Source organism: Mastigoproctus giganteus, chromosome 11 (genome assembly GCF_048544385.1).
Source record: "Mastigoproctus giganteus isolate SK-2022 chromosome 11, ASM4854438v1, whole genome shotgun sequence".
Lineage (NCBI taxonomy): Eukaryota > Metazoa > Arthropoda > Arachnida > Uropygi > Thelyphonidae > Mastigoproctus > Mastigoproctus giganteus.
The window spans coordinates 20,836,976-20,863,845 of record NC_143585.1 but is presented as its reverse complement, the minus strand read 5'-3'; the positions used below and the strand labels follow the sequence as shown (position 1 = coordinate 20,863,845).

The following is a 26,870-nucleotide window of genomic DNA, read 5'->3' as shown; positions in this document are numbered from 1 at the left end:
CATAGTTAATAATTACGTAATATATAAAAAAATTTAATAGAAATTAATGTAATTAATTAGTATGCACAGTAATTAATGGTGGGAGATACATGGGAGTCTGCACGTTAACACGCAATGCAAGAACAACTGAAAGCAACTCATCTGGATGTATGTAATAAATGCAGTGCGGCCGGTGTTGTCCTTCAGAGAGCATAATGTTAGAAAATATTTCAATTGTTTTAATAATACATGTTTGAAATAATCCGCTTCTTTTTATTTTGTTATGGTAGAAAAACAGCTCCCCACACTGTATCTTGCATTCATTTTTGTTTATTTCTCAATAACGCTTTTCGATGGAGAAGGTATGATGCGACGCGAAATAAACAGTATCTCTCTTTTGTGAACAGAGCTGCACACTCACTAAAAAAACAAGCAATGTGTTTCTATAATGTTCTGTAATGTTATGCATACTTTAGCAGTGTATTTATATTCATAGCTTAGTACTGACTTCTGCAGCATCACCAGCTTCAGTTTCTTTAGGCCAAGCCAAAATACCACGCTAATCGAAATTTTTATTTGTGCTAATCGAAAATTGTTAGCTAAATACAAACCGTGCTAATTCGAGTCTCGTGCCAATCGAGGGATTCCTGTAGATTCTCCTTAAAGAACAACAATTTTGAGCCATCTGATATTATGAATAAAATAACAACAAAATGGTTATTTTGTTACTTGTGCTGAGTGACACCTCTTTTTGTGCCCTTGGAGTACACTGTCCTCAACCATACGCTAAAACTTACTCGGACCTAATCCATATTTCTGAAGTGGAGAAGTCAACACCTTTTAAATTAACAAGTCAGAAACAACAACAGAGATGGGTTTTAAGTAGATTTTGAGGTTAATCATTTAACCTATTTGATATGGCTACATTAGGAGACTGGCTGGAGGTCAGAGTTTCCTCTTTGTATGGGAAGAGAAAATAGTCATCCACAGTAGCTGTGGGCAAGTTATCGTATGCTGTCTAAAGGAGAAGAAATTGAGTTTTCTAGCTACTATAGATGGTCTGTGGTAGCTGAAGTCGACATGGACAGAAAAATGGAATGAACTGGTTAGACTGAGGGTGATGTCACTGATATGAGTGCATTGTGCACTATCCTGTTTTCAGAGAGACAGAACAAAGAGGTGTTAAATTCTATTCCTCTTACTGAACACCTTTAACAGAGCTGCTATACAAAATGCCTCTTTAAAGAGATATCCTGTGAAAGAATTTTTGTTAAGCTTTAAAAGAAATATATCAAATAGTCATCCACAGCAGCTGTAGGAAAGTGATCAATTGCCATTTAAAGGAGAAGAAATGAGTTTTCTAGATGGTCTATGGTAGCTGAAGTTGACAGGGACAGAAACATGGAGCAGACTGGTTAGACTGAGAGTGACATCAATGGCATACGTGCATTATCCTGTTTTCAGAGAGACAGAGCCAAGAAGTGTTAAATTCTATTTCTCTTAATGAATATCTTTAACAGAGTTGCTATATAAATGCCTCTTATTATTATTATTATTAGCCATATGGTGCAAGGAAGCCTGAGGCTTTTGCTGCACAAGCCAAAAAAAATTTGAGTTTGTGTGTGAGAGAGAGAGAGAGAGAGAGAGAGAGAGAGACAGACAGAGAGAGAGAACAAGTGCCAGAAGTAAAAGGGAATAACCGGAAGAATGATAATATCTAGTTCAGGAAATTTAAAAAGGTACCTTGTGAAATAATTTTGTTAGGCTTTAATTTAAAATAAATACATCAGCCAAAGAACAATAATAATTGACAGGCTCTAAATCTTCCATATTTCTAATATAGATATTTTCCTATCATATCATATAAGTTTTCATTACCAAAGACAATAACTCTGTGCATATAAACTGATAACTGGCAAAGAGAACTGGCTGGGTGGAGGAAGAGGAGGACTGAACCCTTGTTTGGAATTTATAGCTTTATCTGTGAATCTTCTTGCCAAAACTTCTTCGGATATCTGATTTCTTGATCAAAGTTGGGGCTTTTAAATATCAAAAATATGCTGAGAGCTATGCTTTTTATGATTCTATATTTTGTAGAGATGGTTTAAAAGGAAATTCATTATTCATCCCATGTCTATGAGCTTTTGTAAACAGTGGCATGGCAAATCTGGGAATTTTTGGGCGCAAGAACGTCTCGATGTAATTTAAACTCAATGCAGAGTATTGACTATTCGTGTGATCTGGAAGCCATCCAATCATCTCATAAGTAATATCATTTTCCCCTTCTTTTCGTGGTAAAAGCATAAACACGCCACGTTTTCATTAAGTATGTATGTTTCTTCATTCTCTTTAACTTTCTGTCAACTTCCTACAAGCATTTCAATGCCATGTTTATAAAATTTTTATTCTTCTGAGGGAAAGAATGCAGATGGTACATTTTTGATAGACAACACTTTCAGTTCTTTTGCATTGAGAAATCAGTGTAGAATTCTGAATAAGAAGTAAGTTATTATTATTATTAGCTGTATAGTGCAAGGAAGCCTGAGGCTTATGCTGCACCAGCCAAAAAAAAAAAAAAATTCCCAAGTTATCCTAAGAGAGAGAGAGAGAGAGAGAGAGAGAGAGAGAGAGAGAGAGAGAGGGAGAGAGAGGGAGAGAGAGAGAGAGAGAGAGAGCAAGCAAGCAAGCAAGCAAGCAGTAGAAAGAAATCACCAAGAAAGAGAAGAATGATGATATCCAGCTCAGGACCCTGGGTGTGTCAAACCCATACCCACCAGATGTGAGCCCATGGGGTTGATGGGTAAATGTTTAGGAAATTAAAAATATGTGGAATTTTTCCTAACAAAGCTCTGCTCTGTGATTTTTTTTTATATACTGCCTTTGATTAAATGCAATGCTTTTGCATATGATCAAAGATGCTTTTTTTGCAATGGGGTACTCAAACTTTGCAGTTGCTGACAGGTTTTAGGTTTTAGTGGGTTACAACAGTTCAAAATAAACCATTCTTTGAATATTCCACTAGACACATAGAAAAACCTACTGGGAGTTCTTATTTTCTTTCCTTTTGGAAGTGGTAGATTCTCTGGTACTAACCCACATATAAAAATTGGCCAATGGAAAACATTTCTTTTATTTATTTTAATATTATTTTTTAAAATCCTGTGGTTAGACTATTTTTCTAAAAAAATTCATAAAAAATTCATTTAACATCGTGATAATAAACACCTATTTCTCCTCATCAATAATGAGTATTCAAAAAGTGTTTTAAATTATAATCCACTTTCCAAATTTTAATACTCTCCCAAGTACGTGAGGGTTAACAAACTATAACTTTTCAGGAACTTTCCCACAAACTCAGCTTGTAGGCAAGTTTCTGAAAAGGTTTTTTTTTTTTTTTTTTTTTTTTGGCTGATGCTATATAAGCTTGCTTTCTTCATCATGTGCCTTTATTAATGCTAATGCTAAAGTTAGAGCAATATCTGCTTGAAGTGTACTATTACCATGTCGTTATCAAATTGAGAGGCTGACCCAAGCATACTTCAACTAAGCTGCATGTCCAGATATAAGTATAAATAACATTCTGCAATATGAAATAATTACATTACTTAGGGGATGACCAAATATTTAGATGATCTACCTCATGTGTTTCTACCAAGAAAACATCAACATGAAGATTGCCACTGCCAAGTGGTCACTTTAAGGGTAGAGTAGTGTATGTTTGAATTGACCATGGTCCTAACCCAAGTCACTACTAAATATGGTGCTGTTTTTGTATTCTCTGTACTTTATAAAAAACTTCTCTGATCCTATGTGACCATTCCAGTGTTAAAACAAAAAAATTATCTATCTATCTATCTATCTATCTATCTCCATCCACCCCATCTATTGCCTCCAGCTATGGCCAGCGAAGGTCAAACAACCACAACAACGGAACCTACAGCTACTGTCAGCAGTGACCAAGACACTGGAAACCACACCCTGCGACAACAGGTGAATACTTCAAGGTCCAACAGGTCAGTAACTGTTAATACTTATGCTAATACCGTATCTAATGGATTATGCTTGACGCCAGCAAAAACCTCTCTCTCGCGACCAACAATAGTACATACGCGGTCGAACAACGCTCTTACAAATGAAGCAACCGCTATTACTTCCCGGGAAAATGGAATAGTAATTTTCGCTACCAAGGAAAACACTCCCTTAGAACAGTACCTTACAGCGATCGCGGAGAAAGTACCACCGAAAAATATTACCCACGCATCCCGTGTGGCGGGAACTGTGCAGGTGTATTTCAGCCACCCCTCATGGGTGCAAACTATCCTGCAAAATGGAATAGACATCGGTCTTCATCACCTAGAAGCGGCCCCAATTGCCTTAGCACCAACGAAAGTTACAATTTCAAAAGTCCCACCTGAAATCCCTCATCAATTTCTGAGAGGGATTTTATCCAAATACGGATCAGTTACAGGGAAAATACGCACACTCTCTGCAGCAACCACGAAACCGGAATTTTCGCATATAAAAAGCTTCCGCAGGCAAGCACTTATGCACTTCGCCAACAATGACGCAGCAAACATCCCAAAACTCGTCAACACCGATCTAAACGGAATAACTTACACCTTCTATACCTCCATTTCCTCACAATGTTTCTTCTGCCACGAAGAGGGTCACATCAGGAAAAACTGCCCGCATATCTCTAACTCTTCTGAAAGTAATACCGAAATTCAGGCGGCACCAACCTGGGTCAGGCCAGATGCACAAAGCGAGCTGACTGTTAGAGAAAATGGGGATGCTGAAGAAACTGTCAAACAGTCTGAGATGCTCCCCACAACAAACTCTTTAGAAAAAGAAAATTCAAAAACCACAGAAGGCCAGGACGCAATCTCTTCAGGAGACCGACCAACCGAAAGAAGAGTTTTATCTCAAAAGCAACCCCCAAGGCAGACCACGTCCAAAGCCACAAAACAGAAGAAGACAACGCACACGTCGGCAGGAAAAGAGCAAACCGCAAACAAAAACAACAGGGGCGATGAAAATAAATACAGAACACCACAGAAGATAAACGGCCAGATCTCAAGTAAGTCCATCATACCACCGAGTATGGAAATAAATAAACAGCTACAAACTACTGACGATCCAAATGAAGAAGAACCCGAATTTCTGGGCACTGAAGAAGAGACCAACTGTGATTCTCACTATTCAAGTGCTTCAGAGGACGAGGAAACCGATTTTCCCTACACTAAAGGTCCTTTAACTGTGGAGAAACTACGATCCTTTCTACGGGAAGTACGCGGCTCGCCACAGAAGCTGGTGACAGCTCTGAAGTTCACCTCTAACATACCCGAGCTGATCTCACAACTTACGGGTCTGCGTTCCAAACTAAAAGGAAAGAAAGACAGAGCAGATGTGAATAGATCCAAACGCCTGTACTACTTGATTAACGGGCTTGAACAGCAATATCATCAATCAGGATGTTAACCGCCCCAAAACTTGCAAAACCCTTACTTTATCCCTGCAGATAATGCTGACTCTTAGCATGCTATCACTTAATGCAAGAGGATGCTCCTCTGCATCGCGCAATAAGCTGATCCTTCACCAGGTCCAACGACATCATGCCGACCTACTCTTCCTACAAGAAACAAATATTAAAACAGACACAAGGCCATCCTTGAAATGGGCAGATTGGCATATGTATTTCATCATTCTCCAACACAACAACATCATGGGGCAGGAGTGAGTATCGGCCTTCATCAAAGGTCAGCCTGCAAGCTCAATGTGATAGCAGAGATCGCTGGCTACGCAATTTACGCCCTCCTGGATACACCCCAGAAGGAAACCCTGCACCTTTTTAACATCTACATGCCACAGCAGGACAGACTCGCTATCCAAATAACCAACTTCATACAAAGCCACCTCTCTACCATAGATCAAGAACATATCATTCTTGCTGGCGACTTCAACTGCACTCTTGACCCAAAAATGGACAGAGCACGATGCACTGAGCACCGCACAACATTAATCAATAACCTGCAAGCCTTGATAAACAACAATGAATTGGTCGACGTATTTAGACACCAGCACCCAGAAGAAAAGTCCTACACCTGGAGATCAGCAAATACAGCATCAGCAAGACTACCTTACCAAGCCCGACTGGACAGATACTACATCCCAAAACACACCATCCCCCTGGTCAGAAGCATCACACATTTGCCATCTTATATCTCAGATCACTCCTTTATCAAATTACAGCTCTCTTTCTCACCCAATCACTACAAAAGTAGAGGTGCTTATTGGATGTTCAACAATAGCCTTCTTGAAGACAAGGAATACATCTCTAAGCTGCAAGACCTGATATCCAACCTTGCCCAATCCAAAGACAGATTGGAGCCCATGAACACATGGTGGCCTAGATTTAAAAGTAAACTGAAATCATTCTCGCAAACCTACAGCCATCAGAAAAGTCAACAAAAGCGTAATAACCTCTATCAACTTGAGCAAAGGCTGAAAAATCTCCCATCTGAAAGTCAGACCTACCAGTCAACACTACAAGCCATACAAACGCACTTAGAACACTCTGCAAAAGGCGCCCTGCTCCGATCAAGATACACCCACATAAATCTATCTGATGCCCCGACCAAATACTTTTTCTCATTAGAAAGCAGACATCAGAAATCAACCACCATCACTGCCATTCAGCTGCAAAACGGAAACATCACTGAAGACCCAGAGGAAATCTCTGAAGTAACAAGATTTTATAGAGAAATTTACAGTTCTCAAGAAACCTCTACAAAGGCAACGGAGGAAATCCTTTCAGGACTTAAAAAAATCTCCCATACGGCCCATTGCAGCATGGAGGAAACAAATCACCCTACAAGAACTAACAGCAGCATGCAAAGCCCTTTCCAAAAATAAATCACCAGGTCTGGACGGACTGACTTCTGAATTCTTCCAAACGTTTTGGGATCAACTCGGAATGCTACTCTTTGAAATGCTTGAAGAAGCTCAGTTCCATGGACTACCAGCTTCGGTCACCACCTCTGTCGCTCGACTGATTCCCAAGAAAGGAAATCGCGCCAATCTACAAAACTGGCGCCCGATTTCCTTAATGAACACGGACTGTAAAATCATTTCCAAAGCCATCGCCAATAGATTAAAAGCCACTCTCCCTGATATCATCGATCACCAACAAACATATTCTGTACCTGGAAGATCGATTCACGACAATCTACATCTGATCCGAGACCTCCTCTCCACTGCAAACAGCCAAAGAGAATTCCTAGCACTAATTAGCCTTGACCAGGAAAAGGCATTCGACAGCGTTGAACACAGCTACCTATTTCAAACCTTGAAAGCCTTTGGATATGGACCTTACATCATCGGAACAATCCATCTGCTATATAAGGAAGCCAAATTCTGCCTGAAACTCAACAACCAGCTCACCTGCCACTTTCCGTATTCCAGAGGGATAAAACAAGGCTGCCCACTCTCTGGACAACTCTATGCAATTGCCATAGAACCATTCCTTAATAAAATTGCCACCAGTATACAATCCCGACGAACGCTGCTACCAGAACCCCACCTAAATATAACCTACTCAGCATACGCAGATGACGTCACAATTGCAATACGACACGAGAGTGAATTTGAAGTCATTCAAAAGGCTCATGATCTTTATGCTCAAGCATCAGGCGCAAAACTCAACCACTGTAAGACCAGCGGCCTGTGGGCTGGCAACTGGAAAACTAGAACCGACTCCCCCATCCAAGGCACATGGTCCAGCGAGGGACAGAAATACCTAGGTGTGTACCTCGGCAATACCCTCCTTTTCTCCCAGAAGAACTGGCCCGAATTGCTGAGTCGTTTCAACAAAGTACTCGGAAGATGGAGAAGCGTGTGCGCCACATCTTCGCTGAGAGGGAGAGTGCTTGTGGTCAATCATATGGCGGCAAGCGTTCTCTGGCACACCTTCAAAATTCTCACTCCACCTGCTGACTTCCTCCACCAAATCCAGGCATCTATCCGAAGCTTCCTTTGGAACAAAACCAACTGGATGTCCTGCTCCAAACTTAGCCAACCACTTACTCACGGGGGTCAAGGGTTGGTCTCTTTAGACGACAAAATCACAGCATTCTGGATCACCTTTCTTCTTAAGACGCTGCAAACAAAATACGCACAATCCAACACTACGGATAAACTACTAGCCACAGCCACTAGAGGACTATCCCTTTCAACAATATTGAGAATGGACATGGCACCAGTACCACTCAAACTACCGCCGTTTTATAAAGACGCACTATACCGCTGGAAAAAGCTAAACCTTCACCATAATCTTGAGAGAACATCCCTTCCCGGAATACTTTCAGAACCGCTCTTCTACAATAAAAGAATAATAGACCCTGCAAATGATGATATTCTCTTCTTCCCTACGTGGAACTGGGCAGGAATAAGAACCATAGGCGACCTCCTGACACCAAGCCTTGAATGGAAAGGATCAGAAGATTTGCCCATTAAAACCATTAATGCAAAGCAGCAACACATACATCGAAAATCAGCGATCACACAAGCTCTTCCAGACATCACTACAACTAAAGGGATTGGAAATGTCACTGGATCCTCGCTTACACCAACCTTCGTCATCACATCACCAGAAGACACGGTACCTCTGTCTCCTGCACCCTCCAAAAAAGTCTATCAGCTAATCATGTCTCGCCATGCAACCACGATTTTCCAGTCATCCACCTGCCAAGCTGTCCCTGCACCCCTCTCCACTCACCACAAGCCACCATCAAACTTTCAGTGGAACCTTCCGTACAGGACGAAATGTTCCAAATCGGACGCAGACATCCAGTGGAGACTGTGGCACAACATCCTTCCCACCCCAGTCAAGCTACAAATCTTCGGGTTACGCTCCTCAAACTACTGCCTCTTCTGCGCCACCCCAGGTACCCTGGAACACATATACCTGGCATGCCCTGTGAACAAGGAACTCGTCAAATACGCTTTGGATGCAGCAAAGCTTGCCTGCAACCACGCCCACACTCCGGAGGACTACTGGTACCTACTTCACTCTGAGCAGACAGCACACACCACCTGCAACTTCCTATTCATTGCGGCCAAGGCCGTCATTTACAGCTTCTACTTGAAGCACACAAGAAGCAGTGATGACGTGCCACCTGTCGACACATCGGCGCAACATCTGAAGTGGAGCCTACGGAGGAAGTTGCAAAGCAGACTCCTACTCGAATTCCACTGCAAAAGACCAGAAACTGTGGATCATCTTAACAGCGAATGGAACAGTGGCGGTCACCTCTTCACCATCACTGAACAGTCCATCACCTTCAACGTGTGACACTTAACAGGAGAACGACCCAACCCCAAGAAACTGTTTTTTTTCTTATTTCCTGAAATTAAAATATTGAAACCTTTGTATTTCTTTCTAAAAAGTTTTTCTTTATCTTTCCTTTTTGCTTTGTACATAGAATGTAAATACAGTAGTTGTTGTTGTTGAAAATGTATCTACTGTTCACGTTTTAATAAAAAAAAAAAAAAAAAAAAAATATCTATCTATCTATCTATCTATCCATCCATGAGCCAGAATTTGAGCCTTAATTGGGTTTTTTTCCAGTCCTGCTTCCTCTTAATCTACAATAAAGATCTCAGCTAGGAGACAGATATCAGGATATAATCAATGTGTAAGCATTATTGACTATTAATCTAGCCTGCGCTACTGTTCTTGTTTACCTGGATGTCACCCCTACATAATCTATACATTTAAAACCTATTTTATACATTAAAAACCTATAATTTTAAAAATCATTTTTTTATCTTTTGGCAAAGAGCAACTGAATGAGTCAACACTCACTAAAATCAAATAAATACTGGAGTTTGCCAGAAAGGCAGACAGATCACAATTAGCTAAGGTTTATATACAGTAATATAATAACAGAATATGAAAATATACATACCACCATCTGTTCCCTTGTGGCATTTCTCGATATAGTGATTGTCCTGAACATTCGCCTCTTCATAGAGGCATTACCATCATAAACTTTCACGATTTCTAAAGAACATAAAAGTATGTGATGTGCATATATTTAGTAAGGAACTTATATATATTATTTATGATAGACAACCATGTTTACATATACGTTTCAATGTGAAGCAGACACCATTCAAATACTTAAGAGTCAAAAACATTTACATGTAGCACACAATTATTTCATTTGAACAATGACTACAGGACGCTGTCATATTTTATTTAACCTGATTAGGGCAGAGAATGACGTAATTCCCACCTACTGGTATGTAAGATACAAATTTATTTTTACTAAGAATTAAGTTTCAATAATAATTCAATATTATATATTCATTTATTATTGAAAATTAATTACGTGGGAAAAATCAGATTAGCATGAATGCACTACTATGTTTCACTCATGAAAATTGGTCTCTGGAATTATATTAATTTCCTAAAAAAAAAAAAAAAAAAAAAAAAAAAAATCCCTAACTCCTAGAAGTTGGAATGGCAAAAAAATAACCACTTGTTAAATTATTATATGTGTAAAACACAATCACAGCTAAATTAACCCATGTTACCAATTGTATAAATAAATCCAACATCCAATCACTTAAATTATAGACATAAATATGCAATGGGAAGATTTTACAGCTAGAGCAAACATGTAAGTCTTAGCTATACCTTTGCCATTTTATTGACTTAATTTTCATATTCATTTATTTTCTAGAAGTAGCTTTATAGTCCTAGCAATGCTCCTTAGTTTATTTTGAATTTAGATAGCTTGTTTGTTTGTTATTTGGTTTTTAGGAGCATTAGCAACTAAGGCCATATTGCTCCAGGATATGCGGTGGTCATTCCCTGACCTTTCCGCATCCTCCGTATTTGGTAGTGACGGACTCAAACCCCGGTCTAATCAAGAAGCGTGTGCTATGCACTGCTGCTCCTTCCCACCTGGCTACAGAGGCGCCAATTTAGATAGCAATTTTGCAAGTTAATACTTAGTATCCATAGAGCCTTGTACCATTCGAAACTTGTTGCCATTGTTACAGTATATTAGATCAGTGCGGAATAGCATAATATATATCCCAAACAACCCCGGGGGCTCACATCTGGTGAGTATGGGCTTGGCACACCCAGGGTCCTGAGCTGGATATCATCATTCTTCTCTTTCTTGGTGATTCCCTTCTACTTTTGACTCTCTCTCTCTCTCTCTCTCTCTCTCTCTCTCTCTCTCTCTCTCTCTCTCTCTCTCTCTCTCTCTCTCTCTCAGGGTAACTCGGGAACTTTTTTTTTCCTGGTGCAGCATAAGCCTCAGGCTTCCTTGCATCATATGGTTATTAATAATAATAATAATAACTTCATAGCATAAGGTATAACATAAAGCTAGATAGCGTAATATGTAGCACTACATTAGGAATTTGTGAGCTTAGTATAATATTATCAATTAATCAATAAAATTTATTAATCTTATTAAATTTCATTGTTAATTAAATTGTATTAAACAGAATCATGACTAAGACTAGAGCAGCAAACCAATGAGCACAAAGTAGCAGGAGTGATGTGGCTCAAGGGAGAACCAAAGGGGAGATTCGCCAATGCATCACAGTCTAAAAAAATGTGCGAAATGTGAATTGTTTGCAGAGCTTTCTGGAACAGGACATGATCTAGCCAAGGATGATGTTTTGTGTGTGCTAGATGCAGAGAGTGTCAAGAAATTAGAAACTAACTCAGCATTCTGATGGGAGTGTATGAGAGTTTGAGGTATAGGGTAGATGCCCTTGAAGAAATTAATGAGGGCCCATCAAGGTTTGTTTGTTTGTTATTTGGTTTTTAGGAGCATTAGCAACTAAGGCCATACTGCTCCAAGGATATGGGGTGGTCATTCCCTGCCTTTTTCTGCATCCTCCGTATTTGGTGGGCACGGGCTCGAACACCGGTCTAATCAAGAAGTGTGTGCTGCACACTGCAGCATCAAGGTCTCAGCTGCCCAACTCAATACCAGAGCTCATTCCTGTGTATCAGGCAACACAGTGGCAATTTAAGTAAATTAAATTTAAGTAAATGTACATTTACTTAAAAGTATACATCATAGCCAAGTGGTCAGGAGTGGGAGTGCAGTAGTACACGCTCTTTGAGTAGACCGGGGTTCAAGCCCCTGCCTGCTGAATACGGTCGATCTGCCAACCTGCACTGGACCAGCGTGGCAGATTATGGTCCATTTCCCTCAGCATAAATTGTTGAGGAGGCTTCCATCCTGCAGTGGGTTGATAATGGCTGCACTTTACCCTTTTTTTTTTTTTTCTTTATACATCAACGTTGAAAAAAAATTGCAAATTAGGGTTAAATTTGAAAGTGTCTGCAATTATGCCCAGACAGGATAGGAGGGAGTGTATAATGAGAGCCTTGTCAATCAATTAGGCCCTGGAGACATTGGCAAAGCATCATGGTGTAGAATTTTTTCAGCATGGTCTGTGTTTGCTAACAGGAGAGACTGCTTCTACAGGGATGGGATACACTTAAATAGAAAGTGTTTCAAGAATATTTGCTGAAGCTATGGAGGCAGTGTTAGGTTGGTTGGAAAACTGCTAGCTTGGGGGGGGGGGATTCACAGACTAAAAGAATAACAATAGTCGCAGGCAGAGGCAAAAGCGATTCTTGCACTGCTTCTAATGTAATGAGCAGCAGCCTGGAAAGCAAGGTGCTGGGAGTCATCATGGAATAAGTAAATATGTGGGCTGTGTTAGGGTAATTAAGGGTATGAACAGGTTCATGTACATTAATGCTAGAAGTATAATAAAAAAATTTGATGAATTTAAAGTGCTGGTCAAAACATCAAAGGTACATATTGTTGGGATATCAGAGACTTGGTGTCACATAGATATAAGCATTGCAGAATTGGAATTTGGGGAATACAATGTGTTTTCCCCAAATGAGAGAAGGTTAGCCGTTAGTTACGAAACCCATAAAATCTAAGGAAGCGCATCCAGTTTCCATTGGTGGACAGCAATGTTGAGTCAGTTTGGTGTAACATAAGCACTGGGAAAAAGCAAATGAGAGTAGGAGTGTGTTAGAGACCTATTTGACTCTGATGAGTTCAACAAACAATTGTGCAGAGAAATAGAATGGGCCAGTAAATCAGAATGTCTTGTATTGGGGAATTTTATCTTACCAGATATTGACTGGAACTTATGGATTGGCCCTTGTACACTAACAAGACTTTTGTGGATTTACTGGATGATTGTTTACTAAAGCAACATGTTCAAGGAGCAAACAGAGTGGATAATACTCTTGATCTGATTATCAACTGTGATTACTCATGCATTAAGAAGTTTCAGATAAAGAAAACTCTAGGTGACAGCGATCACAGCATACTGATGTGGAATTTACTTAAAGATGTAATTACCATCATGGTTAAAGGGAAGGATTTTTGATTTCGTAAAGGTGACTATAATGGTCTCAGACAGTTTTTAAATTCTATGCAGTGGGATCAACTGATGATGTTAACAACAGGGAATTCTAATTGGGAACTGTCAAGAAATTAATCTTGGAAGCTACCAAGCTTTACCAACTAAGAAACAGTGTTCAAGATTTTGGACTAAATGGATGAGAGATGAACTAATGAGGCTCGTGGAAGAGAAGAAAATGTATGGGATGCATATAAATTATCAGACAACATAGAAGCCTTTTTTTTTTTTTTTTTTTTTTATGAGAACCCCAAACACGAGAGTTATTAGAACCTATACTTAACCTCAAACCCAAGCACGGAACTTAGTACCGTGCTTGGGTTTGAGGTTAAGAAGACGAAAGAAGATATTTATTGACATTGGACTTGAACTTCTGTAGATTGTAATTTTCAGGAAATACGAATGAAGGGAGGTTGTTCCAGAAAACGGCAGTTGAATGAATAAATGAGGAAGATGAAAAGTTGGTTCTGTGGGTTTGAAGTTGGACAGTAAATGGATGTTGGCTGGTGGCGACACGTGTTCGGACTGTTTTGAAAGAGAGAGCAGGAATTATAGAAGCCAATTCAGAAGAACAGTGCCCATGGAAGTATCTGTAGAAGAGGCATGCAGCAGAAACAGTGGGTCTATGAGAAAGCGAGTGGAGAGACTCTGTTAGAGATTAATCATTAATTAACCTAACTGCCCTCTTCTGAATGGAATCAAGAAGCCGGAGAGAGGTTTTGGGGGCACCACCCCAGATATGGGAACAATATTCCATGGCAGGGCGAATTTGCGATTTATACAGAGTGAGAAGCTGTTTGGAAGAAAAGCAACACCGAGAGCGAAAGAGAAAACCAAGTTTTTTAGATGCAGAGGAAGCAATATTTGTAATGTGCTTGTGCCAAGAGAGATTAGAAGACAGGGTAATCCCCAAAAGAGATATATCATTTTGCCTAGAAATCGGAGTGTCACAAAAGATAAGCATAGGAGTAGAAGAATTCTTTTTGCGAGATATAAGACAAGACTGAGTTTTAGAAGGGTTGAAATCAACTAAGTTGTCTTTGCCCCACTGGAGAATTACCTGAAGATCGGCATTTAAGGAATTGGCAGCAGATTTTCGAGAAGTTGAAGCTGATTGAGCAGGACAAGGTTTCTCAAAATGGAAAGTTGAATGCAATGTGCTATCATCGGCAAAACTATGGATAGGATTTCCAGTCAATGGAAGAAGGTCATTGATATACAAGAGGAAAAGAGTGGGGGAAAGAACTGAACCTTGGGGGACACCGGCATTAGTGGAGAAGTTAGAAGACAGAGAGCCATCTACCATCACCCTCAGTGAGCGATCAGAGAGAAAACTGGATAACCAATTACTAAAAACAGTTGGCAAACAGATGAAAGCTTGTTTAGAAGACTTATGCCAAACATGATCAAAAGCCTTTGAGATGTCAAGAGCAACTACTTGTGTTTCACCGAATCTTTCCATTGAATTAGTCCATAAATGGGTAACATAAGCCAGAATATCTCCAGTGGATCGACACTGACGGAATCCATACTGGCGATCGTTGATCAGACGGAAGGTTTCTAGGTAGTTTAAGAGTTGGCGGTTAATTGATTTCTCCATTACTTTAGAAAGAGTAGAAGTAATAGCAATGGGACGATAATCGGATGGGAGGGATTTGTCACCCTTTTTAGGAACTGGCTGGATATGGCAGATATAAGGTATTCTGTAATCAAGTCAGAAAGGAGGTTAGATAAGCAAAGGCTGATTATGAAAATTCCTTGTCAAAGGATGCAAAGAAAAATAACAAAGACTTCTTTACTTATGTAAACTCTAGAAGTTAAATAATTCCACTAAAGTCTCACATGCTAACAAGACTTTTGTGGAATCATTGGAGGATTGTTTTCTACAGCAACATGTTCAAGGGCAACCAGAGGGAGTAATACTCTTGATCTAATTATCAGCGGTGATTATTCATGCATTAAGAATTTGCAGATAAAGGAACCATCAGGTGATCAAAGTGTACTGATATAAGATGTACTTAAAGGTGTAATTACCATCAAGGGTAAAGGGAAGGGTTTTTGAAACGGTGACTATAGTGGTCTGAGACAGTTTTTAAATTCTATACAGTAGGATGATGTTAAAAACAGCAAATTCTAAATGGGAACACTTCAAGGAATTAACCTTGAAAGCTACTAGGCTTTTCATACCAACGAAAAAATATCGTTCAAGATTTAGACCTAAATGGTCCTTGAGGTTGTCACAGACATTCTCTCAGATAGGCCAGACAAGCTGTACTTGCTACCTGGGAGTCTAAAATGCTGATGGAACTGATATTCGGGGGATACTCAAGTCAAATGGACCCAATTTTGGCGAAGTCCGGATGGTCTATGACAGCCAAATCGTCTGCTTGCACCTTCACGATGGTGGCACTGTTAGTAATCCTGGGTATAACCCCCATGCACATGGTGGGTGACTACCCAGGTGTGAACCAACGTAAGCAGGGTTGAGGTGTGGCGTTCCTCTGTGTTACCAGGCAGTACTAGGTGGTAGATGACTCTCATCAACTGGTGCAATACCACCCACTTTGCTTATTGGAGGCTTGAAGTGGTGGAACCCATGATTATTCTCCAGAGCTAAGTTCCGGTCAACCCTTCCCCATCTCTTCCATCTTGCAGTACAATTAATGACTTTTGAGGTTAGGATGAACATCGTGGCGAGATCCAATCTTCGTTACATTTCAAAGGTACAGCTCTAAAACAGCTCGGTGTACTAACCAGCGGCAGGTTTGCAGGCCAGGCGCTAGTTAGTACACCGGACCGAACCTATTGATAACTCTCTAGGAGGCTTCCGGATCAGATAGTGTATAATCTTGCTACCTCAACTCTGCCAGATAGTGACTGGAGGGAGTCCAAGTAGTGTGTATGCGGGGAGCATTGTCGAGGCCACGTTATGTCAAGGATCTGGATATATTCTTACCATGTATACACCATATCCAAAGATTTCATTACTTAATACAGCATGTCCCACCCACTTTTTCTTACTATTGAATACACCATGAATTGTCAAACTAATAGAAGAAGCTTATCTGTGAAAAGACCTAAACCTCCCAAACACTTCCTAATTCATTTCACAAATATACGTGGTCTCAATTCTAATCTCAATGATATCCATTTCCACTTGCATTCTAACAAACAACATGTACTTTTTCTGACAGAATCACAGTTATCGGCTGATTCAACTACTGCTCATCTCAGTTGCCCAAATTATTTGTTGTATGATTCCTTTCACCTCAAAGGTGGTACTTGTGCATATGCCCGATCCGATATTCCTTGTCAGAGACTTGGTAATTTGGAATTTCCTCTTTTCGATCTTCTCTGGCTTAAAATCTCTCTACCTCATTGTGTCAAATTCATCTGTTGTATCTACCGTTCTCTCAATTCCACTAATCACTTGGAGCTTTTTGACTTCCTCTCTTTGTCACTTGACTTTCTCCAGTCCAACTTTCCTAACAGTGAGGTTATATTCCTTGGTGATTTTAATGTTTCCAACTCCAGCTGGCTTCTCTTTTCTAGTCACACCGACCCAGCTGGTTGAGATGCTAAGGCTTTTGAAATTACTAATGACCTTGAACAAATTGTTCATTTACCTACAAGAATACCGGACAATCCTAACTATAAAGCCAACACGTTTGATCTTTTTCTCACAAATAACCTTCTAAATACAGTCGAAGTGAGAGGTCCTTTAAGCACCTCAGATCACAACTTGGTGATTGTCTCTTCTCCTATGGAGCCTTTATCTCATGGCTATTCCCAACCTCGTATTGTTTGGCATTACAGGAATTCAAAATGGGATGATCTGCAAGATTTCTTTTCTTCGGTCAGATCACTGTTTCAAAATTTCTGTCAGAGTGTGCTCAGATCGTGTCAGTGAAATTATTCTTGCAGGAATGGAATCCTTTATCCCACACTCGACTTGACAATCTCATCCTTTATCTAAACCTTGGTTTTCCAATAAACGTTCTAAGACTTTTCAAGAGAAGAAGATGGCATAGCGTAATTGGCTTGTTTCTAATTCTTCAGTTTCATTTTCTGCCTACACCAAAGCTCGCAAAAATCGTAAAGCAGTTATTAATCAGTCCAAACTAGAGTTTGAACATGCTAAGGGTAGAAAACTTGCTTCTTGCCCTAATGGTAGCTGAGCATTCTAGTCTCTTGCCAGAGCTATTGGCCACAACCTTTGCCCATCTCTGCTTCCACCACTGTCAAAACCGGTTGGTTTTGTTGTTACTTCAGCCAACGATAAAGCTGACCTACTTGCATCCCATTTTTCTTCCAACTCATGTATTAATGATCTTGGTAAAACACCTCCCACCATTCCCAACACACTCCATTCTGTGCCTCCTGTAGTCTTCCGTAAAAAGGATGTCAGAAGGATTTTGATGAATCTTGATGCTAATAAAGCTCCAGGTCCCGATGGTATTTCTCCAATTGTTCTCAAAACCTATGCTCCTGAAGTTACTCTTGTTCTTTGCCACCTTTCTTCACTTTCTTATTCCAAAGGTGTTTTTCCTTCTGCTTGGGAATTTGCTCATATCCAGCCAGTTCCTAAAAAGGGTGACAAATACCTCTCATCCAATTATCATCCCATTGCAATTACTTCTACTCTTTCTATAGTTTGTTATTTGGTTTTTTAGGAGCATTGGCAACTAAGGCCATATTCCTAAGGGATATGGCCGACCGGGCTAGCCGGGTGTGTAAAGTGCGAGGTCGTGGGTTCGATTCCCGCCTCGGGCTTGGATCAAAGTACCCAAAAACCTTGGGAGGTGCATTATGGCTACAGAAGCTTATGTGCCAACAACCACCCCTCCGGGATATGCGGTGGTCATTCCCTGACCTTTCCGCATCCCCGTATTTGGTGGTGACGGGCTCGAACCCCGGTCTAATCAAGAAGCCTGTGCTACGCAATGCTACTCCTTCCCACCTGGCTACAGTAATGGAGAAATCAATTAACCCCCAACTCTTAAACTACCTAGAAACCTTCCGTCTGATCAACGATCACCAGTATAGATTCCGTCAGTGTTGATCCACTGGTGATATTCTGGCTTATGTTACCCATTTATGGACTAATTCAATGGAAAAGTTCGGTGAAACACAAGCAGTTGCTCTTGACATCTCAAAAACGCTTCTGATTGTGTTTGGCATAAGTCTTCTAAACAAGCTTCCATCTTATGGTTTCCCAACTGTTTTTTGTAATTGGTTATCCAGTTTTCTCTCTATTCGCTCACTGAAGGTGATGGTAGATGACTCTCTCTCTTCTAACTTCTCCACTAATGCTGGTGTCCCCCCAAGGTTCAGTTCTTTTTCTCTTGTATATTAATGACCTTCTTCCATTGACTGGAAATCCTATCCATAGTTTTGCTGATGATAGCATATTGCATTCCACTTTCCATTTTGAGAAACCTTGCCCTGCTCAATCGGTGTCAACTTCTCGAATATTTGCCACCAATTCCTTAAATGCCGATCTCCAGGTAATTCTCCAGTGGGGCAAAGATAACTTATTGATTTCAATCCTTCTAAAACTCAGTCTTGTCTTATATCTCACAAAAAGGATTCTTCTGCTCCTATGCTTATCTTTGGTGACACTCCGATTTCTAGGCAAAATGATATATCTCTTTTGGGGATTACCCTGACTTCTAATCTCTCTTGGCACAAGCACATTACAAATATTGCTGCCTCTGCATCTAAAAAACTTGGTTTTCTCTTTTACTCACAGCATTACTTTTCTTCCAAACAGCTGTTCACTCTGTACAAATCGCAAATTTTCCCTACCATAGAATACTGTTCCCACATCTGGGGTAGTGCCCCCAAACCCTCTCTCAGGCTTCTTGATTTCAGTCAGCAGAGGGCAGTTAGGTTAATTAATGATTCATCTCTAACAGAGTCTCTCTACTCGCTATCTCATAGACATATTGTTTCTGCTGCATGCCTCTTCTACAAATATTTCCATGGGCATTGTTACTCTGAATTGGCTTCTATAATTCCCGCTCTCTTTCAAAACAGTCTGAACACGTGTCGCCACCAGCCAACAAAAAAAAAAAAAAAAAAAAGATGTCAGATTAACTAAAGAGGCTTGTGGCAGAGAAGAAAAATGAGTGGGATGCATATAAATTATCAGCTGATACAAAAGCCTACGGCAGATATAAGCTAGTCTGTAATCAAGTCACAAAGGAGGTTAGACAAGCAAAGGCTGATTATGAAAAATACTTGGCAAAGGATGCATAGAAAAACAACAAAAACATCTTTATTATGTAAACTGTAGAAGGAAGGGGATGAATCAGATTGGTGCACTTGATGTTGATGGTTCGACTGTTGATGATTCTTCTCAGATGGCTGAAAAACAATGAGTATTTTGCATCTACATTCACACATGAGGAATTCTGTAAGAAAGCGGAGGACAGGAATTTACTAAACTAACAGGGAGCTAAATGATTTTGTAATAACTGAGAGCAAAGCAGAGGAAAAATTGCTGAAGTTAAACTTAAAAAAGGCACTTGGGGCAGATGGAATCTATCTGGTTATACTGAAGGAAGAACCAAGGGAAGTATCCAAACCCATAACTATGAGAGCATCCTTAGATTCAGGGAAAGTCCCCATGGACTGGAGATATGTAAATGTATCCCCAATTCACAAAGGGGTTTCTCGAAGGGTGACACAAATAATTTTAGACCAGTTAGTTTAACTTCTGTTCCAAGGAAAATAATGAAGTCCCTGGTTAAAGAAGTGATGCAGGATCACATAGACAAGTCTGCAGTAATAGTTCAGACACAGCATGGGTTTGTTAAGGAGAAGTCTTGTCTGACAAATTTGATTGGATACTATGATGTGGTCACAAAAGAACTGGATGCAAAAAAAAAAAAATAAAAATAAAAAAAACTTTAATATCATATAGTTGGATTTCAGGACATGGAAGACTGCCATATAGATTGGAATGGTATAGCATTAAGGGAAAGTTGCTGCAATGGATAAAGGGATGGTTGAGTGGGAGACAGCAGAGATTGGTAATAAACGGACACTGCTCTAGGTGGGCTAATGTTATTAGTGGAATTCCCCACTTCAGTGCTGGGCCCATCGTTGTTTTCTGTATTTATCAATAGTAATAGTAATCATGGTATGTCATGCAAGAGAGCAAGCGTATGAGCTTATGTAGCATCAGACGAAAAAAAAAAAAAAAATTCACACAACCATTCTCTCTAAATGTTTGTTCAGTTCCTCCTTAAATTTATTTAGTCTGTTAACATTCACAACAACAGATGGAAGTTTTTTCTAGCAATTAACCGCCCGCTGGATAAAGGAAAATTTCCGCACATCTATTCTACAGCTGTCTTTGCTCAATTTAAATTTATGCCCCCCTTAGGTTCATAATCTGAACAAGTGAAAGAATCTGATTAGAATTCAGTGTGCTCAACCCATTGAAGGCCTTATACACCTCAATCAGATCACCTCGCAGGTGCCTAGTCTCCAGCCACTGCAATTTGCCGAACTTAGCCTCTCTTGGTAAGAGGATCCCTTCATTCTCCTCACCAATCTTGTTGTCCTTCTCTGTACATGCTCAAGCAAATCTACATCCTTTCTAAAATTAGGCCTCCAGACTTCTACACAGTACTCAAGGCGTGGCCTGACCACTGCTTTATATCAATGATATTGATGAAGGTATATGAGGCTTAATGTCTGTTTTTGTAGATGATATAAAGGTTGGCAGGGTTGTTAATGACAGTATGCAACTGCAATTAAATCAAGAAATGTTTGGCAGATAGGATGAGAAGTGGCAATTGAAGTTTAACATTGACAAACGCAAAGTAACATATGGGTTGCACTAACCCAAGAGAAATGTACCAACTCTGTGGTACTACACTCAGGGAAATGGAAAGTAAAAAAGACCTGGGGGTAATTGTGCAGTCAGATATAAAGTTCTCTGAGCAGTGTAGATGGGCTGCCAGAGCATGTCATGGTGTCTTGTCAATGATATATAGGAATTTTGATAACAGAGACAAGGAAGTGATTATCCCTTTGTATAAGGCAATGGTCAGGCCACACCTTGAGTACTACATACATGTCTGGAGGCCTCATTTCAGGAAAGATGTAGAGTTGCCAGAACTCTACATCTTTGTTCCTCTCACAAGATTTGTGAGAGGAACAAAGGAGTGCTCTAACCAAGTAAGACATGTTCTGCAAGTTGCAGCATCTGGACACTAGGCCCCCGTGAGGTGATCTGATTGAGGTGAACAAGGACTTGAATGGCTTGAGCAAGCTCAATGCTGATGATATTCTTCCACTTACTCAGATTACAAATCTGAGGGGACAGATTCAGGAAAGATAGTTGTAGAATTGATGCGTAGAAGTTTGCCTTTAGCCAGAAGGCAGTTTATTGCTGGAACAGACTTCCATCTGTTTTTGTGGAAGTTGTCAGATTAAATAAAGTTAAGTCTGAACTAGACAAACAAATTTGGAGTTACTGGATGGGTGAAATGAGAAGGTTTTTTTTTTTTTTTTTTTTTTTTTTGGCTGATGCTGTATAAGCTTGTTTCTTGCATCATATGCCTCAACTAATGCTAATGCATGCTATATGATACATATTATACAGAATCAATGTACTCCAGCCTGACTGTTTTGAAAGGAAAACACCACTCTGCATGATTCAGGAAAATGAAAAATCTGAGAATCGGAAAACTTTTGCAATAAAGGTCAAAGAACATCGTAACATTAAATATAGTGCTGGACAAAGTAGTATATCGAGATGAAATAATTTACTCCTACATCAGAAAAACATCACCCTGAAAAAAGGGGGGGGAAAAATCAATATTATGTTACCTGTGCATTTTATGCGTGATAGAATCCCTTTTCACACCTATATTGCATACTCCTGTCTACTTTTCTGTATATCTAAACATACTCATGTGATTGTCTTACATGCTTGCCTAACAGCGAACAGGAGGTCTCATGCAATGAATAAAAACCTGAGAGTAAAGGCATAGTGACTGATGTTCATCATCAACAACAGAAGCATTGCATCATCTAGAGAAGACTGCAGTAATAGTTAGGATACAGTATGGGTTTGTTAAAGGGAGGTCTTTTCTAACCAATTTCATTGGATACTATGATGTGGTCACAAAGGAACTGAATGTCAAAAATAATTTTGATATAAACTTGGATTTCAGGAAAGCTTTTGATACTGTTGCACATGGAAGACTGCTGTACAAATTGGAGTGGTATGTCATTAAGGGTAAGTTTCTACATTGGATAAAGGGATGGTTGAGTAGAAGATGACAGAGAGCGGTAAACGATGGACACTGCTCTTCATGGACAAATGTTATTAGTGGAGTTCCCCAGGGTTCGGTGCTGGTCCCATTATTGTTTTATATATAAAATTTACTATAATTATAGTTATATAATTCTAGTAAGTTATATCAGGATTAATGTCCAAGTCTGCAGATGATAAAAGGTTGGCAAGGTTGTTAACGACAGTAAAGATAGTATGCTTCTCCAACTGGACCTAGACAAGTTGGGCAAATGGACTGAGAAGCGGCAACTGAAGTTTAACATTGACAAATGCAAAGTACTGCATATGGGAAGCAATAACCCAAGAGAAAAGTACCAACTGTGTGGTACTACATAGTTGGCGAAGTAGAAAGTGAAAAAAACCTGTGGGTAATTGTGCAGTGAAATATGAAGTTTGCTGAGCAGTGAAGACGGGCTGCCAGGGCAGGTCATGGAATCTTGTCAATGATGTATAGGAATTTTGCTAGCAGGGACAGGAAGGCGATTATCCCATTATACAAGGCAATGGTCAGGCCACACCTAGAGTACTGTGTACAGGTCTGGAAGCCTCATTTTAGGAAGGATGTAGAGTTTCTAGAATGAGTACAAAGAAGGGCAACAAAATTGGTAGTAGTAGTAGTAGTAGTAGTAGTAGTAGTGGCACATGATGCAAGAAAGCAAGTGTAGGAGCTTATGCAGCATCAGCCAAAAAAAAAAAAAAATCACACCATTCCCTCCAAATGCCTGTCCAGTTCCTCCTTAAATTTATTTAACCTATCAACTTCTACAACGACAGATGGAAGTTTGTTCCAGCAATTAACCACCCGCTGGCTAAAGGCAAATTTCCGCACATCTATTCTACATCTGTCCTTTCTTAATTTGAATTTATGTCCCCGTAGGTTGGTAATCTGAACAAGTGGAAGGATCCCATCAGAATCCAGCGTGCTCAACCCATTCAAGGCCTTATAGACCTCAATCAGATCACCGCGCAGGTGCCTAGTCTCCAGCCACTGCAATTTGCAGAACTTAAGCCTCTCTTGGTAAGAGAATCCCTTCATTCCCCTCACCAATCGTGTTGCTCTTCTCTGTACACGCTCAAGCAAATCTACATCCTTCCTAAAATGAGGCCTCCAGACCTGTACGCAGTACTCAAGGCGTGGCCTGACCATTGCCTTATACAGAGGGACAATCACCTCCTTTTCCCTGCTAGCAAAATTCCTATATATCATTGACAAAACCCCATGACCCGCCCTAGCAGCCTGTCTGCACTGCTCAGAAAACTTCATATCTGACTGCACAATTACTCCCAGGTCTTTTTCATTTTCTACCACCTTAAGTGTAGTACCACACAGTTGGTACGTTTCTCTGGGGTTACTTCTACCCATATGCAGTACTTTGCATTTGTCAAGGTTGAACTTCAGTTGCCACTTCTTAGCCCATCTGCCCAAATTATCTAGATCCTGTTGCAGTAGCACACTGCCATTACTGTCATTAACAACCCTGCCAACCTTTGTGTCATCTGCAAACTTCGACATTAAGCCTGATATACCTTCATCAATATCATTGATAAATACACAAAACAACAGTGGACCCAACACCGAACCCTGTGGGACTCCACTAATAACATTAGTCCACGAAGAGCAGCACCCATTGATTACCACCCTCTGTCTTCTCCCACTTAACCATCCTTTTATCCATTGTAGCAACTTACCCTTAATACCATTCTGCTCCAATTTGTACAGTAGTCTTCCATGCGCAACAGTGTCAAAAGCTTTCCTGAAATCCAAGTATATGATATCAAAATTATTTTTTGCATCCAGTTCCTTTGTGACCACATCATAATAACCAATCAAATTTGTCAGACAAGACTTTCCCTTAACAAACCCATGCTGTGTTTGAATTATTGCTGCAGTCTTGTCTAGATGATCCTGCAATGCATCTTTAACCAGCGACTCCATTATTTTACCCGGAACAGAAGTTAAATTAACTGGTCTGTAATTACTCGTGTCACCCTTCGATCCACCTTTGTGAATTGGGGACACATTTGCACATCTCCAGTCCGTGGGAACCTCCCCTGAGTCCAAGGATGCTCTCATAATTATGGCTAAGGGTTTGCTTAGTTGCTTTGCCGCCTCCTTTAAAATAACTGGATAGATCCCATCCACCCCAGGTGCCTTTCTTATGTTTAACTTCAACAATTTCTCCTCCACTTTGCTCTCAGTTATTACAAAATCATTAAGCACACTGCTACAATTTGATAACCTTCTTCCATTTTCAAATTGTAATAATTCCTCACGTGTGAATGTAGATGCAAAATACTCATTCAGTTTGTTTGCTATCTGAGCAGGATCATCAACAGTCGAACCATCGATGTCAAGTGGACCAATCATATTCAACCCCTTCCTTTTAGAGTTTATATAAGTAAAGAAATCCTTGCTGTTTTTCTTAGCATCTTTTGCCAAAGATTTCTCGTAATCCGCCTTCGCCTGCCGAACCTCCTTTGTGACCTGATTACAGACTAGCTTATATCTGCCACAGGCTTCTGCGTCACCTGATAATTTATATGCATCCCATGCATTTTTCTTCTCTGTCACGAGTCTCATTAGTTCATTTGATAACCATTTAGGCCTAAACCTTGAACGATATTTCTTAATCGGTATATAAAGTCTAGTAGCTTCCACGATTAATTCCTTGAATGCTTCCCACTTAGAATTTACTGTTTGTAACATCGTCAGTTGATCCCACTGTACAGAATTTAAAAACTGTCTGAGACCACTGTACTCCCCTTTACGGAAGCAAAAACCCTTTCCTTTACCCCTGACGGTAGTTACCTCTTTGAGTAAATCCCACTTCAGCACACTGTGATCACTGCCACCTAGTGGTTCCTTTATCTGCAAATTCTTAATACACGAATGATCACTGCTGATAACCAGATCAAGAAGAAAGGAACAAAGGGATGAGAGGAACAAAGGGATGCTCTTACCAAGAAAGGCTTAAGTTCTGCAAATTGCAGCACCTGGAGAGTAGGCACCTGTGAGGTGATCTGACTGAGGTGTATAAGGCCTTGAATGGGTTGAGCAAGCTGAATGCTGATGGGATTCTTCCTCTTGCTCAGATTAAGAACCTGAGGAGGCATAGATTCAAATTGAGGAAAGACAGCTGTAGAATAGATGTGCCGAAATTTGCCTTTAGCCAGTGGGTGGTCGATTGGTGGAACAGACATCAATCTTTTGTTGGTTGTAGAAGTTGATAGCCGAAATAAATTTGAGGCTGAGCTGGACAGGCATTTGGAACAAATGAAGGGGTGAAATGGGAGGGTTTTTTTTTTGGCTAATGCTGCATAAGCTTGCTTTCTTGCGTCGTAGGCCTCTACTAATACTAACAAACTAACTGTTACAGTTCACCACTGCAAGGGAATTTTCCTGCTGCCAAGTTCTGTGGATGGTTTTGTCTTCTCTAGTGAATGTCTAAAATTCTGCAGCTACCACTTCCAATATTCATTTTTAAAAAATAAACAATTAGTATTTTGCCTTTGAGTTGAAAAACAACTTCCATGTAGCTGTGTATAACTACATGAAGGGTCTTCGTGGACCCTTCAGGTTGGTAATGATTCTACATTCCCATCACCACCAACTTACACCTTCATACAATTTAGACCTTACTACCACCACTAGCACCTTGAAGAGATTCATTACCCCCTTTGTAAGTATATATGTAAATATATGATTTTCATGTGTAGGCTGCTTGGAGAACATACAAGCAGATATACATTTTTGAAGACTATTTCAAACAACATTTTTGTTGATATTTGAATTTGTTTTTATCATAGATACAGTTTGTAATAGATGGCAACATGAAACAGTGTTGGAAACTGGAGGAGGAAATCACACTTATCAGCCACTTGTTGTTCAATTCTGATTTATGAAAGTAAAAATTCTCTGGAAAGTTCCAAAATGTCAGAAAAATGAATCAACTAATACATAGATGTACAGAATATTCTTCTTCTTCTTTGGTCCTTAACTGGCAGCTGGAGGAGGCAGTTGGCCACGCAACCAGTACGCTGCTGTAGGTGCCGCTGCATTTCGGACTTGCTCTGTGATGTTCTTCCATGCTTT

General features: G+C 40.1%; 1 protein-coding gene across 1 annotated transcript in view; it reads right to left on the bottom strand.

Moving 5' to 3' along the window:
- LOC150077761 (diacylglycerol kinase theta-like) overlaps positions 1 to 26,870 on the bottom strand; it is a 517,440-nt gene that overhangs the window by 220,989 nt on the left and 269,581 nt on the right. Inside the window, exon 8 of the mRNA XM_090385344.1 lies at positions 9,945 to 10,039. Within this exon, the coding sequence (XP_090241470.1) occupies positions 9,945 to 10,039 (95 nt within the window). The remainder of the gene's footprint in view (positions 1 to 9,944; positions 10,040 to 26,870) is intronic.